Source organism: Myotis brandtii, unplaced genomic scaffold (genome assembly GCF_000412655.1).
Source record: "Myotis brandtii unplaced genomic scaffold, ASM41265v1 scaffold471, whole genome shotgun sequence".
Taxonomy (NCBI): Eukaryota; Metazoa; Chordata; class Mammalia; order Chiroptera; family Vespertilionidae; genus Myotis; species Myotis brandtii.
This window is the reverse complement of record NW_005367989.1, coordinates 896,257-916,536: the sequence shown is the minus strand read 5'-3', so window position 1 is coordinate 916,536 and position 20,280 is coordinate 896,257. Positions and strand designations below refer to the sequence as shown.

Below are 20,280 nucleotides of genomic sequence, written 5' to 3'. Positions count from 1 at the left end.
ACTGACTCTTCAAAAAGCACAATAAATAGTATTTTATTTTATTTTGTTACAGATTAACTCCAAAAATAAATACAATAGTAGTGAGGAAAAAATTTTTTAGTTCTTATTACTTCCTTATATGTTTTGAAACATATAAGGAAGTTATATGTTTAGTACTAAACAAGGGCATAAATAGCTTAAATCAGTGGACTCTTCTGACTATAACACCACTCTAACATTTTTGATACCATCTATGTCAGTGTTATCTAATAGAAATATAATACAAACCACATGTGTAATTTAAAATTCTCTAATTGCCTTATTGAGATTATTTAAACTTAAATTATTTTAATGCTTCAATTAACCCAGTATATCTGAAATATTATAATTTTAACATGTACTCAGTTAAACACCATTCATGAGATATTTTGCATTTCCTTTTTTTTTTTTTTACAATAGCCACATGTGGTTTGTGGCTGCCATATTGGACAGCACAAGTCTGTTTTCGTACTGAAGATTATCTGGCATGTGTTTCCTTGTGACACTGAAGCCACAGAGTTCACAAATCAGTCTCTCAGATAATACCCTTGAAACAGCTCAACCTGTAGAAAATTAATCTGGCCCTAGTTAACATGGTCAGGTCATCATGAAGGTCAAGTCATCATGAAGTCTAAGTGAGAATACTTACATTTGGTAGAAAAACAAAAATGTGATTGAAAACCTGTATTCATTCTATACATCAAATAAAAATAAATTTGTTATTAAAAAATGAAAGGGGGCAAGGAGTGATATTATCATGATTTTTAATTTATTTGGGTTACTTTGTTGCCAAGAAGGAAATAAAGTGAGATGTTTTCATAAAGAAAATCATAGAAGTTATAGATGCTTATTGGTTTGAAGGATATGGACCTCAAGTGCCCTTTTGTGCCCACACCTAAGCAGATTTGAAGCAGTACATAATAGTATCAACAGTGGTGACATTTTTCTCTTTGGAAAATGTACCTAAAGTTCCCAGACAGGATGAGCAGAGAGTATGAACAGGGAGGCTTAGACTCTAAGCCTTAGAGCAGTGGTTCTCAACCTGTGGGTCGCGACCCCTTTGGCGGTCGAACGACTCTTTCACAGGGGTCGCCTAAGACCATCCTGCATATCAGATATTTACATTACGATTCATAACAGTAGTAACATTACAGTTAAGAAGTAGCAACGAAAATAATTTTATGGTTGGTTCACACCATGAGGAACTGTATTTAAAGGGCCAGAGGTTGAGAACCACTGCTAGAGGGTTCTCCAGGTTACTTAATTTCTCTGATTGAACAGAAAGTTTCTTATGTCAATGTCTAATATATGCATAGTGGATAAAATGTTAGAGAAAATATGTTTAAAACCTAATTTCATATTCTTAAAATAACATATTTCCATAACCTTGTGAACTATTAAGTTAAACACTTTGCTAATCTGACTTTAAGCCATTTTGATGAATATTTATACACTGTTATACCAACTTAATACTCTTTTTGAAGTGTCCTCACTAACTTTGAAAACAAATGAAGTTTTGTGTTAATACAAAGGATGAAATTGTCAAATCAGACTTAATGCCCAACAGCATACTTCGCTAATGATTCAAAGTGAAGGGACACCAGGCACAGTTGGCATATTCTTTTTCTGAAGGAGTCCAAAACCTTCAGATCCACCTTTTCTCCCCTGTTAGGTTGGTGTGGCCCAGGTTAACAGATGCATTTCAAATAATGCATGTAGAAGCACTGTTTCTGTTTTTGAGCGCCTCCATTTTATATTCTGTTGAGTACACAAATAACAAAATTACTGTGGATTATCCCATTCCCCAATTCAGTCATGACCCATATAACAAGAAATGTTGAGTTTATTTACCATAAAAGATCTAGAAAGACTAGTTATATCCTACTGAAGACTTATAATAAGTAAGGACACTCCTTTATCTTTTCACTAGCAAATAACACTGCATGTTTACAAGGTCTGGTCCCTATTCTTCCCTTTTATCTTTATCAAGGTCTGTCATTCATTCTCCCTTTTTCCCTGATTAGTCCCTATTCTTCCCTTTTATCTTTATCAAGGTCTGTCTGAGGTCATTCATTCTCCCTTTTTCCCTGATTGGGAAGGAGTAAGTTACTGGTGTGTATTAACCTTTCCCAGGTTTTGAAACAAATCACTGTTTAAGTGTTCAGGGACACTGATTTTTAGAGTCACTGGAGAACAGTTACATTTCTCAGATATTTCATTTTCTTCCTTGATTTTTCATAAAAACCATAGCCTTACTGAAGGCTCATCAAAGGGTAGTCTATATTTACTACCTCCTTTTTTTACCTCCCAGTAATCCTGCAGTCTGACTCCTGCCCCTTCCCCCTCAGCCAGTGTGCTGAAATTCCTCTCTAGATTACATCTGCTTCTTAGTTGTCCAGCAGCATCTTGCAGCATTTTACATTACCACCCTGTCATTTGAACCTCTCCTCTCATTAAGCACCCTCTACAGATTTTCGTATGCCTCTGTTTTAACACAGTCTACTTTTGCAAGTATCTCCTCCTCTCCTATCTTATAAAGTTATGTATTTTTTTAGCTCCATCCTCAGTTTTTCTCTTTTGCCCCAGTAATTCTGTCCTTGATGTTATATTTCTATTAAAAGTTTCCACTCCAGTGCATATGAAGATAATACTCCACTGCCATTGGCCAGGCCAGCCCTTCCCCCTGAGTATTAGGCCTAAATTGATAAATGGTTGCCTGACCCTGTGTATGCCAAAGTTTAAATCAAATTCCTTATCTCCCCTTACATTTTTTCATAGAAAAATGTTAACTCTTTCTAAAATTTTCTCACATCTGATAGTCTTGACTTGTCACCAGCCACAGAATCTGGAAATACTTCTCCTGCTCCTCATTCGCATCAGAGTCATTGAATTCTACCAATTCCCTTGAAAATACTCAAAACAGAACTTCACTTAGATCACATTACAGCCCATCTCCAGTTCCACTGTCACTCTTGATCCCATTAAATTTCCTCCTAATCTCTATTAATAATTTGTATTAATTTTTTTCTCACTAGTTTTATTTCCATTAAAATTAAAATGCCCCATTTCCTTTGTTATCCACTTAAAAATCCACTCATTCTTCACAAATGCAAGTCAAATAACCAAATATTTTATAAAACCTTTATTAACACTATACCTCCCCCTGGACTAAAATGAATCATGGGAATCATTTGTTCAGATTTGGTTTCTAATATCATAATAGTTCACAAATATTTTGATTGTGCTATTTATGAAATGACTGATTCATATTTCCATGTAATTTCTCTTTTAGATAATGAAGTTGCTTGGCCATGTTCTGCCAAGATATATGCACTGTTGAAAGATGTGTACATATGAAAGTGTGTATATTAACTACACACTTAAATGCATACACATTTGTTTTAAGGTATATCAGTGGTGGAGGAAAAGCCACAATATGAGAACCATTTAATTGCTTACCGAGGCCTGTCAATTCTAATTCTTTTATGTCTCATCAGTGGGTCCCCTCTCTACTATTTATTTCTTAGGGTTTTCATTATTTCTTACCTGTATTACCACAAAACCTAGAGCCTTATCTCCTTATTATCTACTTAAATATTTATAAATACTTATTGATTACATATTCTGTGCTATGCATAATTGATGTACCTCTTAAAGCACAACACAACACTATACTGCCTTATGCAAGGAGCTCACAGCCTTTTAATTTAGTCCCATAGACATCAAGGTAACCTTTTTTTATTTTGGGTCCAGTGAAAAGGATGGGCTCCCAACAAGGTAGACGTTCATGAATTAATGAATTTGGAATGCCTGATATTAAAGTACTAATAATGTAACTTATAGGCAAGCTGTTTGGGAAAGAGAAATCGAGAAGAGGTGGTTTAGTTCAACTTCATGATTAATAACTACAACATAGCCTGCCATGTTTGAAGCTGTGTGTATGGCTCAATTACAGGGGACAAAGATTTTGATTTTGGTCCTTTTCTTTAGTGTGATAGAAGGAAAGGATAAGGAAGTTGCATATATTTTAAAAGCATATAAAACATTCTAGCCTATTTGCAGCTCACAAATGTAAGATACTAAAATGTATGTAATATCTATTATTTGGGGGGAAATTAGGTATAAATTGATTCAACTCCCTTGATATAAAATATATAAGGGAAAAGCAAAGACAGTTCTTATTTTGGTACTACCTATCAGCATATTCAGAAGGACTTTGAGTGTACAAATATACATGAAGTATGCTAAATATTTCTTTTAAAAATTACCTGTTAATGGCTTGCATTCACAATTGCTTGTTTCTAAGTGTACACCTTTTTCCTTCATAGCTTTCACTGCATGTTCAATAATTACAGCATTTTTCTTTACTTTTGTGTTTGAAAAAAACAACACAGGGACTGGAATTTTGCCTCAGGAAGCAAGGTTATTCATAATCCTATTGAATTAATATTCATTATTACTTTACAAAAATACATAACTCTATTTTTGTGTTTTCAATAATACCATAAGTTTTAACACAACTGAATACAGCAATGTAGAAACACTACAGTTGTAATTGTTTTCACTTATTTGAGAAATATTTTTCTTTTTTGTATTTGGAGAAGAAAAGCCAGTAAAGTAAAAAGATACATTTTAAAGCATTCATATTGGATTGACCAATTATTTAAATAATTATGTAATTTAAAATTAATGTCAAATGTTTTTAATGTTACAAACATATAACACATTTAAGAATGCATGCAACACAGTTTTCCCTTCTGTCCAAATTCTGCTGTTTAATATCTTTATTTGCTTCACAGCTTCCTCAAAGCCCTGCTTGAGTCAGGCCGAGTCTGTCTACCTAGAGCTGATGGATTAGGCACAGGCTTCCAAGGGGCTTTCCGAATTAAATACCTGCTGACCTCAGATATCCTGATCACATGTTAGCAGCCCTTTGCTGATTTTGTCCAAATTGTCTAATACACCCAATTAGCCAAGTTATTAAAAAAAAAGGCTGGATTTCTTTTTGAAGCATTAGGGCTAGTCTACTTTGGATAATTAAAAAATCCTACAGCTAGATGAGTTCTTAAAGATCATTTCGTTATCCCTTGTTGCATATGAGGAAGCCAATATATGGAGAAATTATCCTGTTCCATGTGTTTATATCTGATACACAAAATTTTCCAAATCGGGCCTGTTCAGTCCCTGATTGCCACTTTTAAGTTTTTGACCAGTGGCTTCTAATTTGTGGTTATACACAGGCAGAATATCAAAATAGTTTAACAAAGGAATGAACCAAGTTTCAAATACTTGTCTATATGTTAATCACAAAAACGTGTATTATTATAAATGCTGAAATTAAAAAAAGACAACTGTTTAACCAATGGAGAACTACTTTTGCAAGTAAAGATTACACTTTTTATTAAAGGTAATGCTATTTTAGGATGGTGCCTATCTGTATTTCTCGTTTTTATTCATCAGTAATTTTTAAATTTCATAATTTTTAAATTTCAGTAATTAGTACTGAAGTTTCCCCCAAGAAAAGTTGTTAAGACTTCACTGCTAGCATCCACACAAATGATTTCTTCATGTCATTGATTACACACTAGAGAACATTTTGATTTCTTCCACTTAAACTGTTTCTACTTTGTATTAAATCTATACACCTCACCTTTGCCACTTGATCCAGTAATCTCAAGGCGTAGTATCAAATAGGCACCGGGGGGCTTATTAAACCTGTTTTATTCAAACATAAGGCAGATACTTAAAGATGCATCTTTTTAAAATCTAAAGTTACATACATATGTATGTGTGTATAGATAGGTATAAAAACACAAGTACATTTTAAAAGGACAAAATTACATTCAATAGATTTCAAATACTTTCACAAATAAATTGGTTTTTTATTCCCTTAAAAGTTTTCAGATCTTATTTTCTTATAATATTATATTGCAATTTGTCTTTCCAAAGTTTGTAAAGGTGAAGAATAAATTATGGAGCAAAGAATCTACACTTTGCCTTTTTGGGGTGCTTTTCCAGTCCTACTGTTCCATATGTTCTTTTATTTTAGGAGTTACTAAATGTCCTGTTTTTTCCTGTCTTGTTCATTGGGCAAACAGGGGTAGATGGTCCCCCTCCCTAGATAGGAGACGACCTCCTAGTCCCAGGATTCAAATCCAGCATGCTTCTCCGGAGAATGACAGGTACTAGTCACCTCCTCCTCACAGACAAGTGGCTTCAAAAGGCTAGTCGGCCACAAAGTGAAGGATAACCAAGAGCAATGTTGGTTATGACATGCTTCCTTTCAGGGGCAAGAGCCAGATGTGCTGTGATTCCATCAATAAATGCATCCAGCTTTAATAAAGCACCTCAGAATTAGTTCAATGAGGGTAGCATGCCCTGAAATGAATGGCAGTGTGCAAACACACAAAGTTGATTCCAGTGGAAGAGTTCTGTTTTAAGGATGAACATTTATTTCGTAGTTTTTGATTTCTAAAAACATATTTAACTATTGTTTTGTTTACATGTAAATAAATAAAAATTCTCAGGTGCTTTAAAATATGTTAAAAATCTGTCCGGACCTATTCTTTGTTATATTGGTTGATGGTGTAGTCTCAGTTGTCTTGTTTTGTTACTACATAAGCTTGTTATTAATAAAATACAGGCTTTGGGGTATACGTAAAAATATCTGATTTAGAGTGGAACACCTCGTTCTTATATATAATATTGTGTTTTTACACCAAATACTGCAAGGGCTAGGGTCAGTCCACAAAGAAGTTTTTTTAAAAATAGCATCCGTGCTTTGAATCCACTTTATTCTGATATATCATAAGTGCTGCGATATATAGTTTTTATTGGTTTGTTATCCTCAATTATAGTTAACTCAGTTCTCTTGTTTTATGGTGTTTGTTATATTTTAATATAGTTATTATCTTTAAATATCTTTCCTGACTAAGTCACAAAGGGTTATTGGGTATTTTGGATGCTTCTCTTTTGGTGTAAGCAGAAATTCAGTTAACACATTGTTGATTTTTATTAAGTAGATAGTATAAGTGGTATCTCAGAAATAGAATAACTAGTCATGCCAGTGTACTGGTTTCTTTTTTTTAAGTATGTGTGTATAGAGCAGAGTAATTGTGACCTTATTTAAGAGTAATATCATTTATTTTCTGTATCCATAGTCCATATATCTTCAGGATTTCGACTTGAAAGAAACATTAAACACTGTCAGAACAAATTAATAAGTCACTTTACAAATGTTGGAAAAGATCACAAACTGCTATTTTATGAAGGCTTTTGAGATATTTTATCATTTCTTACTATTGTTTATATTTATATATTTTGGATTTAAAAGTTATTTCTTCTGCTGCTATCTGATTTATAGGATTAAATTTCTGGGACTAGAAAAATTAGTGAAATCTTTCATCTAAAAATATTACAAGTTTAAAGTCTTTCAAATAAGAATATAAAATAATGGTATAAATCAAATAAAAATTTATATCCACATTGCTACTCACTCATTTAACAAATACTTAACGTGCCTCTACTATTCTAATGGCTAAAGCTACAATAGTGTTTATAAATGCTAAGGTCCTGGCCATCAAGGAACTTACAATTTCATTTTTAAAAAAGCAATTCTGGGAAGCCTTTCAATTATTCCAAAACAAGTGAGTCAGAGGATTTAATCTTATATAATCACTGTTTGAGTACAGGACAATTAAATATGATAGTTTTTGTAATGAACATAAATGTAAGTTTATCTGGGCCTTGTTTGAGCAAAATGGAAATCCAAATAATAGTTTTTAGTTCTTATATACATGAAAATTAGTTATCATTTAAAGACATATGAATTATGAATCATGTTATTTATTTCATAGATTGCATATATAACTTTAAGGATAGGTTTTAGGTTCAGCAATATCCCTTTTAGATAAGATTATAAAGGAAATTCTTACTAATACATAATTATGAATATATTCTTTACACTTTTATTATGACTTTTTTGTGGAGAGATCTTTGTTCAACCAAAAGTATATTTCAAATACCTTGATATTATTATTTGTTACTGTAGGGAACAGAAAATTATTTGCAATAAGTTTTTATTATAGAATTCATATGACCATAAAAATAAGAAATTATTTCATCGGCAAATGCTAAATTATGAGGTTAACTATGTCAACCACTTGGCAAAACTTAACACTTGCATTTCACCTCTTATCAGTTTATTTACTCATTCAGAAGTTTCTACCATTTTGCAAATGAAGTGAACATGGCATCATATTCAAAGATAGTGAATATAGATAAGATGACTTTTGTCCTGGGTAGCTGGAAAATATTCTAAAATCAGTGACAACTCATATAATCAGTCTTTGGATATCCTGGATTGGGGCCATTATTGACAATTTTGAAAATAATAGATAATTTTTAAAAGTAAACTTTTGCTTAAGAGAGTTTTCTAGTAAGTTGGAAAGCATTTAGTTGACCTCTTATTTCTCATCGTATGCAGACACTCACAATTTGTAATTTCTCAATAATTGAATTTCACCAGTAACCAATCTTGATGTCATCTGAAGTGGTTCAATAAATTTGTTTTGAATTAACAGGGAAGTATTTTTTATCTAAATATAGGAATAATTTCTTAAAGTTATAGGATATTTACAATAATAATGAGAAAAAATAGAAATTTGTAGCCTCAAGGAATGTTCTGGCTTTAAAAATGTAGTGAAAATTTTCTTGCATCTTTGTTACTAAAAATGTTGAGACTTAAGAATATCATTCCAATGACAAAGTATCTCTTTGTAAATGACATTATTTTAATATATGAGTAGTAACTTCTGTCAATCTATATGTAAATAACTACTTATGAATCATAATAAAACGTCAGTGTACTTGTGGCTTCGGATTAACCACAATTTGTGAGTAGCAAGTTAGAAAAAAATGTATTTTAATACATTCAAAATTAAATATTTGAATGATAAAAAAGATAAATTATATTAAATGATAAAAAATTTTAATAGAACAAAAGCATGATAAAACTCAAAGTAAGAAAATATGATGGAAACAGTATAACTCTGTGTCATTCACTTCTGTTCAGGGATTCCTTCAGTAAACATTAAATAATTCAAAGTCGCTGGATGGTAGAGTGGGCAGAGAACCTAAGAACATGGGGATATGATGGTAGTGTCCTCACCAACTAATTACCTTAGGTAGTCACTTAAACTTTCTAGGGCTTAGTTTTCTCTTCTATAAACTTGTAGAGGGACTCGCTGAAGTCTAATCGAGACACTAGTTAGACTCTAAAATTGATTCTGTGTTCCTTATTGAATCATGAGAAACATACATTGGTCCAGTAATAATGGCCGACACTTCATTATTCATAAGGCAGTAACCAGAGAGCAGTTCTTATTTATGGTATTTTATAATACACTGAAGCACAGTAAACAATGCAAAGTTTTATTTCTAAATTTATTTTATGTAAACTGAGCTTTATAGCCCTAGTTAGGTTTTTTTTAACTTATAGGACTCAAAATATTACTGTTTTTAACCATCCACTGAACAAATAGTTGTTAAACAGCTACTATGTGCTCGGTATTGATGTTACAATAATAATCAGACACAGTTCCTAACCACAAGGAACTTGGACTAGTTTAAGGTAGGAGGTAGTTTATTTCACTGTGATGTATTTTATGATTACATGAATAGTTTCAATACTATAATACATAAATATAGGTTGATTTTTTTCTAACCTTTCCTCATTTACATAGCACAAGCTTTTATTTATCTCTAGAAAGAGCTATGTTTCAAGCATATAATATATTCTCAGCTATAACTTAGGATTCGGGGTAGAAAATACATTAGAATTTTAAATTTTTTTTCTCTATTCTCACTTTTTACTGAATTATCACATTTAAGTGTATATCATTTTCACTCAATTTGAGGATTCTTCCAAGTGGTTAGAAGAATTATAAAGACATATCCTTTGTAGAAAATTTTAGAATAATATTCAATAAAGTAAGTTTCTATGGCATTTGAAGATTTTTAAAAAAGGACATCCTTCACAAGAATGTTAAAAACGAAAGCAATTAAAAAGTTAGATGTATGAACTTCTGTGTATTTATCTCCCAGTTGTGAAGCATTGACTCTGATTTAATAAGATGTTTAAAGCACTTACCCCTTGCTGTTCTAAGCAGTGCTATCACTACCACAAATCCTTGTTCTACATCATAGTATGAAACTATCATTACTGAAATACAAATACCACATAATATTGATACGTTTAAAATTAGCAAACCTGTGAGGTGGTAGTATTAATATTGTCACTTTGCAGTAGGAGAAAACAGTAATAGAGAGGTTTAAGTAACTGGACTAAAATTACCCTTCTAGACAGAGATAGCACTGAGATTAAACTGAGACAGTCTGACCCAGCATCAAAGCTTTTAGTTACTACGTTCCAGTGTTGTTTATGCCACAGATGCATTGTGCTCACAGATAGTATTATTACGGACCCAATTCATTTCATGGTTTGACATGTAATAGCTATGTGGGTTAGAACAAATTATTTAACCTCTCTCAGCCTCAATCTCCTATTCTTAAAAAATAAGATAAAAGAGTAGTACCTGTCTGGCTGGATTGGTGTGAATAAATGAGACAATGCAGGTATACTGATCATGCTAACATGCAGCAAGTGTTAGATATTAGAGCCATCATCATCGTTGCCATCAGCATCATCAATTCCTGTGATGATCAATCTAATATATAAATAATTAAGTTTTAGGAGATGAGAAGAGGAAGAGTTAAGAGTTTAACAGAGGAAGTAAACTCCCACTGAGTCTAGAAAGATTCATAGAAATTACTAGGGGTAGGAGGAGAAGCAGACAAGTTCTAAAATATGCCTGTAAGTGTTTTATTGGGCAATGTTAGAAAGTTTGTACAAAGGCTACCAGATTCTCTACATCCCTAGCTCCCCACACCCCAGACTATTGTCATCTGATGCTCCTCTTTTAACACTTTCCTTTCTGGTCCCCTTACTGTGGCTTGAACATACCAGGCACACAACTGACTTTGGGACTGTATACTCAATGTTACCTTTGCCTGGGACATGTTTTCCCTGGATATATTCATGGCTAACTCCCTCACCTTATGTCTTTATTAAAAATGCCACCAACGCAGTGAGTCCTTCCCTGAGCACCCTACTTACTAGTAAAGTTGTGATTTGCAGCTGCCCCCACTCACTTCCCACACACATTTCTGACCCTTCTGGCCCTGGTTCACTTTTTGTTGCTTTAGCATGTATCATCTTCGAACAGACTATATAGGTTGCTAGTTTGAGGGGTTTTGTTGTTGTTGCTTACTTGTCTTCTACCAATAAAATGCCAGTTGGAAGAAATGAGCAGGCCCAGAGGTCTCTGCACCCTGTGAAGGCAGACTTCGTACTTTGATATGTGTCCCTAGTGCCTAACAGGGTTTGGCATAATATATATTTAACACTAAGGATATCTGGCATTAATAAGTAAGCAGAGTAAAGGGAAGAGAGTAGATCTTAAAAGTTCTCTTCACAGGAAAAAAATTGTAACTTTGTGTGTTGATGAATGTTGACTGGACCTATTGTGGTGATCATTTTGCAATATATGCAAATATCAAATCAGTTGTTGTACACCTAAGCTAATATAATGTTATATGTCAATTATATCTTTAAAAAAGACAAGCAGTTGCCTCCTTAACATTTTTGAAAGGAAGGAATATTGGGAAAGAAAAATAAGCATAAATCATAGGCAATCAATGATTGAGAAAAAATACACTATTATTTAATGGTTTCTTTTTTCTTTTCTTTTCTTTTTTTTGGTATGAGTTTCTTCACCATGATATTTTATATTTATTTCAAATATATTGCAGTCCAGACACATTTTAGGTTAAGTAGGCATATATTTATTTCAAATATATTGCAGTCCAGACACATTTTAGATTAAGTAAGCATATGTAAGCTGCCTTAGGGAGATAAGCTTTATAATATAAACATTATTTCTTTGGGAAAATGCATTTGGAGTCCCAGATGTTCAGTGTACACATGTACTTTTGGGTCTTAGAGTAAATTGGGAACATTATTAGTTCTTTGATTTGTGATGTGATTGGCTTTTTAAAATGCTATACAATTGCAAAAAAAAGCTATATATAATTGCAAAGGCATCTTTATGATCATTTTAATAGTTAATTTAAAATACTCTTACTTATGTCAGACTTTTCACTATAGCAATTTCTTCTCTTCATAATTCTGTGGGAGAAAAAAAAACAAAGGAAACATCTTTGCAACACCAAGTTTCAACTTGTAAAATGAAGTCACTTCACCCCTTTGTGGTCTTTTAGCACTTAAACCATTGCTGTCATCACATCTGTCATCACTGCATCCACCATTGGATTTGTTTACTCATTAGGAGAGGCACAGTTGCTCAGCAGGAGTCCCTGTTAAGTCATTACTGTTGACTTGCCCATCTAGACTAATGGAATGTCAGCTTGTTGTCTCCTGTTGGACAATTTGTGTCTTCCACACAGCACAAGTTCTGATTTTTATTTTATTTTAAAAAGTACTGACTGACAAAACCATTAGGTAAGATGGTTGCCATTTTTCATGCCTGTTGCTTTTATCATTGTATGATATTACCGCAGCTTTATTCATCATATATTTTGTATTTCTTTAACACTTCATTCCACAGGCACTCCAGAAAATCTGAAAGATCTAGCATCCAAAAACAGACTAGGAAAGGCATTGCTTCTGATGCAGAAAGGTAGGCTCGGTGTTGTGCTGTGCAGCCATCTTCTGTTTTACTAATACATTCAGGGTGCCTTCACTTGGATGTTATATGATCAGATCAGCTCTCATACACAGATGGTGATAGTGAAAGACATTCGTGTAAATAAATCACCTATGGGAATAGTGTCATAAAAAAAAAACAAGAGTGACTTGAAGGCAGCCCTTATATCTTAGGGATCAAGGAAAATCTCATGTATAAATTTTAGTGATTATTCTGATTTTTAAAGAGAATTAAATGCATACTTATTTCTGTATACATATTAGGACATTCATATTTTGTTTCTGAGATTATTGAAATGTTAACAATGAATATAGTACCTAAATATGCAAATTTTTTTGAGTATCTGTTATTTACCTGAATAATGCCTTTTAAAAATTGGTTTCCTACAAATGGATAATCTAAGATTATACTTGTATATTACAACCAAAGATATTTGTTGAGTTAACTTAGAAATTATAAGGATTGTTGATCTTTCATTTGTGTAATTCCTCTAATTCTGCAAATTTTTTGAATATTTTGAGTGCAAGGTATTTGTTCACATTTTACATAGTTGTAAGAAACACCAAAAATCCAATTAACATATTTATTCATCCAACTATTATTGAAAATATGGAGGGTGAGATAGATGTGAATGAATAAGCATATTCAAGTATCATAAAAATATGCACTATTTACAGTGAGAACACAGGGAAAAGAGTGGGGTGCTGATGAGTTAGGAAATATTTTATAAACAGGTGTCACTTTAGTTAAATCCAGATATATAAAAGTAGATGTGAAGAGTAGAATATTGCATGAGAAGGGAACAATATGAGAAAGCACTGAGGCTTGAAATATCCATATCTATATCTATCTATCTATATATACATATATATACATATATATATATGATATTTACTGATTTCAGAGAGGAAGGGAGAAATAGAAACATCAATGATGAGAGAGAATCATTGATTGGCTGCCTTTTGGACATCCCCTACTGGGGATGGAGCCCACAGCTCAGGCATGTGCCCTTGACCAGAATTGAACCTGGAACCCTTCAGTCTGCAGGCCAACGCGCTATCCACTGAGCCAAACCGACTAGGGCTGAAATATCCTCTTAAGTTTGAGGAAACCATACCCATTTGGGAAGGGAGAATAGGATACAGGAGATGGGAAAGATGTCTGAAAATAAAATTGGAGAAATCCTTAAAGATTATGTTATGGATGCCCTTGTGGGCCATGCTACAGAGTTTTACTTTCTGTTTTATTCCATGATCCATTAATGGATGTGCTTTCAACCTGGAGGTACATGATTCATTTTAAGTTTGATCATTTTGACAGCATTTTGGAAGGCAGATTGAAAGTTCTGAAGGTAGATGCAAGACACCAGTGAGGCTGTTAAAATAGTTTTGGTTGAGATAGAATCGGTGTAACACATTCAGTCAACTAAAAAACATGTGCCAAACTATTGTGCTAAGTTCATGGAGTAAAATAGTGAGCAGGGAAAAAGGAAGGTTTTCCAGAGGATATTTACCTCTGAGCTGGGGTCAGAAACGTGAGTAGGTATTAGTCACATCAAGGGAGATGGGAAGGGGAGATGGCATTAATTACTGGCTAATGGTTTTTGGGGATATTAACTATTGAGAGAACTTAGAATGGAGAAAGGATCTGGGAAACTCAAAAAAGTGTTGAGTTGGAATTCAGTTTTACAAAGGAATTGGACTTTGAGCAAGGAAGAGCAGCACAGAATTTTAGTATTTTAGATAGATCAGATAGATAGGTAGATAGTTAGATATTGATGAAATAATACTAATTATGTTTCTATTTATATATTCTTTAGTGTCAACTCAGCTAACTGCAATCTCTTTACTAGCACTGTAAACACCTTAAACTTATTAAGTTTTTAATCTTCAACCATTATTTATAACCTCGCTGTCTCATGCTCACACAATTTCAATTATTTTGACAAGACTGAAAAATTTCCTCAATGTATCCTTTTCATTTCATTCATGCTTATTTATTTTGTATGTATTTAGGATGTATCAATGAACAAGTTTTTTTTGTTTACAATAAGATACTGTTTTGCAAAATGTTTGATGATTCTAGATCAACTAAAGGTGCTTAACTCCAGATGAGTGATATCTAGGCCTCTGTCTCTGCAGCACTGAAAATATCTGTGAACACAAATCCTCCCTTCAGTGAGAATAGCAGGATTTAATTGACTCCCAATCTCAGATATTTGCTGCTTAAGGACCATATTCATATTACTCTTGCCTTCACTTTCCCTGTAGGTTTTTGTTTGTTTGTTTGTTTTTGTGTGTGTGCCTCAGGCATGAAACAGCCCAGGCCACTGACACAGGCATCAAGCTAGGATGAACTAAGGACTGTACATCTGCTTTGCCCCTGATTGATATAAGAGCAACACCACCAATCAGGTGTCTCCTTGCCCATTGCCAGGGGGTTGCCTGTAGGTTTTAATAAAGAAAACCCAAACCTTTCAGGTGTGTAAATTTGTTTGATTATAATAACAGCTCCTTATTGATTTTTAGTGGAGTGTAAATTGCATACCTAGTTTTGAAGTGAATTTTTTTGAATAGCTAGCTAACAAAAGAAGAATTGTTTTGGATTTTCAAAGTTTGTTCTCATTTTATTTCATTAGAAGATACCTTGAGTTGACATCTAACTATAGGTGAATTGAGGTCACAGTATGAATGCTGGGTATGCTGATTTTTTGCCTTTGGGAATTAATGACTTCCCCAAAGGAGTCATACCACACAGTCATGCCTTAGCTTCTAGAACAATTTGCTGAGTAAGGATTATAATTTTGGAGGTCCTTTGTTGGCCTAAATAAACTGGGCCTTATGAGGAACAGCCTTGTAAGACAGTATCTTGAAAGATATGTTGATCATTTGCATATAGAACACAGGCAGAACAGACCTCTGACTTTTGTGCCTAGCTGTTTCAAACAGTGCTTCAGATTCTTTGGGGAAATGCCTCAGTAAAAGTCTGACTTTTCACCCTCATGTGAATTCTACCCAATGAACTACTAGCACCATTCCTGCATCCTATGCTAGTGGCCTCTTCTTGTGGGACCTACACTCTTTATCCTAACGGAGAGATGTTTCGTCAGGACTAGTATTTAGAATTACTTGAGTGTGCGTTTTATGTTGTTCCGATGCTACTGGAAAGAGCTGTTTAAGCCTGACATGGCCATTATAGGAGGAACCATTTTGAAGATTTGACCTTAAGTAGCACATGCATGTTCATCCTTTAAAAAGTCTTTTAAAAACACAACTATATTGTTAAGTTGCAACAGACACAATTTATTGCAAGTCCGCTTACTGCAACAGACATGTCTGACTAGCCACCTAAGGTTTTGGTGAGAAATGTGTTTTACTTAAGTTCAAGTCTTAAACAATAGTCTTAGGTGAAGAGTGTAGGTACGGATTAAACTCAGTAGTTGGATATGGATTTGTGGATGGTGGACTAGAGTCACACACACTGAGGTTTAGTTAGAATTTTTCTCCAGAAGACTCAATGTTTTTGTTTAAAAAATATGAGATATGTATAGACATATATAGCAGATTAGATGTTCACTCAATGCCATTTCCAATATGTTTTGTTCCTTCAAACTCTCAGAAGCCAATTCTATGAAATCTTACTAAAAAATTTGATACTTGGACACATATTTATATTTGTCTGACAAGATTAATAGTATGCCCAGGGGTGTGAACTTTCTTTTTTTCCCCTCATAGAAGTATATTCCTCCTCAATAGGCAGAAAATGGAGAAAAGTTGGAGCTCCATAGATCCGTGTGGATCTTGCCTTTACCACAGTTTCTCTCTGTCTTTTTGCAAGTCACTCTATGGTCCTCAGTTTTCCCATCCATAAAATAGGGATAATAACACTTCTCAGAGCTGTTGTGATATACAAACAAAGAACATGCATATGGGTGTATGTGTGCATACATATATACATATATACAACACATTCAGCCATACAAACATACATACATGTATACACACATAGCCCCAGTGCCTGGCATGTATAGATGGCTTCATTTAGATGCTCAGTAAAGAAAAGTTGTCACTATCATTCTACTTATCTCTCATTCTCTTCTGTTCCATTCTCTATTATGGTTGTTCTTCATCTCTTTCATTCTTATATTCTTAGCACATACCATGTCATTGAAAAGATAAGGCTCCACAGCCTGGATTCTCTCGAGATTTCACTCCTGTACCTCAGAATTTCTTGATTAAGTCTCCTTTCCTTTTGACTAAGACAAACGGTACTTGGGGCCGTTATCTCTCATCTCCAAAACCTTGCTCTTCTCTCTTCACGGTCTGTATTTAGCTGTCCTCGGTGTCTCTGCCTGTGATTCAGCCTCCCTGACACCCTGCTCTCTCTTCCGCAGGCAGAGTGGTTTTCTGTGCCTCCCCTGTGGTCTGTGCTTTCATATTGGATATAGTTTGGCTGATGGCAGGGACTGTTTTGTTACTAAGAGACTTTTAGTTCCTGTCAGAGAAATAAATAGATCTGGTGAGAAATGATCAACCTGAAACAGTACAAGCTTCTGTCACTGTAAAAATAATACAAATCAGGTATATAATTTAAGATACATACTGCAAATGAAGAAAAAGACAAAAAAACCATACCTGTATTAAATAAGCATAAATACAGTGTAGGGCAAAAGTAAGTTTACAGTTGTGAGTGGGAAACAATTTATTCTTGTATTGTTATTAATTATTGTTTTATTTTCTATATGAACCACTGTAAACCTACTATTTCCCCACGCTGTACAGTAGTCCTTACTTATCCACTGGGGATACCTTCCAAGACCCCCTGTGGATGCCTGAAACTTCAGATAGTACAGACCCTATATACACTATGTTTTTGCCTATACATACATACCTATGATAAAGTTTAATTTATAAATTAGGCACAGTAAGAATTAACAATGATAAGTAATAAAACAGAACAGTAAAACAATACACAGTAATAAAAGTTATGTGAATTTAGTGTCTGTCTGTCTCTCTCTCTCTCTCTCTCTCTCTCTCTCTCTTTCTCTCTCTGATAACTGATTTGATAACTGAGGTGGCTACTAAGTGACTAACAGGCAGGTAACATACCTACATTGTAAATACCCTGGGCAAAGGGATGACTCACATCCCGGGTAAGATAGGGTGGGCATCGCAGGAGATTTCATGTGCTACTCAGAATGGCATGCAATTTAAAACTTATAATTATTTATTTCTGCAATTTTTCATTTAATATTTTTTGGGTCACAGTTGACTGGGTAACTGAAACCATGAAAAGCAAAAGTGTGGATAAGGAGAGACTACTGTATATATAAATGTCAGTTTTTAATTATTAATCCTTAACTCATAAATTGGCTTCATAATAATTTTGAATTTCATATTGAGATAACTGTCAGTTTATGGACAACTATATTTTTAGATATTTTTAGATATTAAAGGACATGATGTCCCTATATCTGCCTTTTGCATTTAGTCAGTTCAGGAATGAAGCATTCTCCATCTCATTACGTCATTTTAATTTGTTGGACTGTAAATTAACCTCAGAAGATGTCTTCCTATTGCTACTTGGTATAAACTTTCCTATTGCAGAGTAAAAGTGGGCATAGACACTGTAAAAATATATACACAGAGTTCTGCAGTGTATATTTCTTCTTGAAAACAAGTGTGTAAAGTATCCCTGTGGTCATTATTCTAATCATACTGACATTTAAATAGGGTATCTTTATGAGCTCTTTCTCTTGTTCAGCTCTGTTCTAGGCCCTAGAGATACAGCTGAGTAAAAAAAAAAGAGAGAGAGAGAGGAGAGACAGACAGACAGACAGACAGAAGTCTCTGCCCTTATGGAACTAATAAGAACTTTATTACAGTGAAGGAATCTAGCCTTCTAAAACCACATGGCGTGCATATTTGCAATAACCTGCCAGTTTGAATTGAACTGCATTTCCTTCATTGCACGATGGGTTTCCTCCTAGGTTTTAAAAATAACCGTCATGTAAGAGTAACCAGGTTTTCCTTGGACAGATGTGTTGGTGTCAAAGCTCATGTGAACCTGCTGCTGACTGAAGATCTTTTTTGACCCTAATGTTTTAGGGTTCTCCCACCATGTCTTTCTAGAAGGGGATACGCAGCCCCAAGAGCGACTGATCAGCCAGTCCTTAGGGGAAAGCATCCTGCTCGCTCGAGGTCGAGTGAGCACTCTAGTGTCAGAACCCTGTGTTCTGCCCACCACCTTGCCCCCGGAGGGTCGGCGCCACCTTCTCCGCTTCTGACCAGGTCGCTATTCAGTGTCCAGCCCAGCATTCATGTCCTGACTCCGGGTGTTGGTGTGGTGTTGTACCTTCCTGAGCACTCCACGCTTTCACTCATTATGACGCCATGACTTTTAGTCCTCTCTTTGTGGCACTTGAACCTCTCCCACATCCTCTCTTACTTGCATCTATCTCCACTGTGCTGGTGGTATTCTCTAGTTTCTGCCAATTAGCTATCATTGACGATTAAATTTGGCTGTGTTATGTCCTTCCATCTGTTTGTGGCATATTCATATATACATTTTTTTAAGTATATAAAGTTCTTTATAAGAAATTATGTGGAATTAAAACTATTTGCTTTAAAAAGTATAAGAAATTTAAAAAAACACATTTTATAGGTGCTTAGTAAAAGCTTAGTTTTAAAGGTCTTAAGTGAAAAGAAAGTATGTTTCAATGCCAGCAAATGGAGGTCAGCTTACTCATGCACGGTGGTAACATATCTGTCTGCTTCTGACATTTTTATTTGTAATTTCATAACATGTGTCCAAGGTTATTTATTTTTAAATATCTTTCAAGATTTTCCTATTTTAAAATAAAGTAAATGGTGATTTATAAAATGTCTGCAACTATAACTATTTTTACCACTTATAAGTAATTCTCGGTAAAAATGTGGATTAAATAGTAGCAGTTTAGGTAACAGCCTTTCTTAACTAATGTACCCATGCTGTGAAGATTCAGAGGCTGGGATTAGATATATTTGGCTCAGCAGTACCGAAAATTGATAACCTAACAGAAAGCCACAGTTTCTTGGAAAGTTCATGAAAAGAAGTGAGTCCGATTCTGCTCAGATCGGGAATTTATTATGCAGAACTGTGTGACACACTGCCCTTCCTCTTTTAGCCCCTTTTTGTAATACTTTTACACATATCATACAAAGTATTTGAGTTTCCTTCCAAAGGCCTAGTTAGGGATTTTATGCTGTATTGATAGTGACAGGAAGAAGGAAAAGGTTTTTGTCAGGCCTTCTTGGGATTTTATCGTTTCATTTCCCCCCTTTGTGGTTTGTCCACAGGACACACAGACAAGGAAGTCCATCCCACTCTCCTCCCGCGGACACTTCCTTCAGCAGCCGGAGGGGCAGACAGCTCCCACAAGTGCCAGTGAGAAGCGGCAGTATAGAACAAGGTATTCGCTAAAGAGAGATCATTGTCC

The 20,280-nt window shown here is 34.4% G+C and overlaps 1 protein-coding gene across 29 annotated transcripts in view; it reads left to right on the top strand.

Moving 5' to 3' along the window:
- RIMS1 (regulating synaptic membrane exocytosis 1) overlaps nt 1-20,280 on the top strand; it is a 165,082-nt gene that overhangs the window by 49,471 nt on the left and 95,331 nt on the right. For 9 of the 29 annotated variants that reach the window (XM_014547376.1, XM_014547372.1, XM_014547374.1 and 6 more), the window contains 4 exons: nt 6,117-6,200; nt 12,705-12,776; nt 18,911-19,093; nt 20,141-20,253. In XM_014547376.1, coding sequence (XP_014402862.1) covers nt 6,117-6,200; nt 12,705-12,776; nt 18,911-19,093; nt 20,141-20,253 — 452 coding nt within the window. The remainder of the gene's footprint in view (nt 1-6,116; nt 6,201-12,704; nt 12,777-18,910; nt 19,094-20,140; nt 20,254-20,280) is intronic. The other 20 variants (XM_014547387.1, XM_014547390.1, XM_014547395.1 and 17 more) reach the window with 5 other exon arrangements.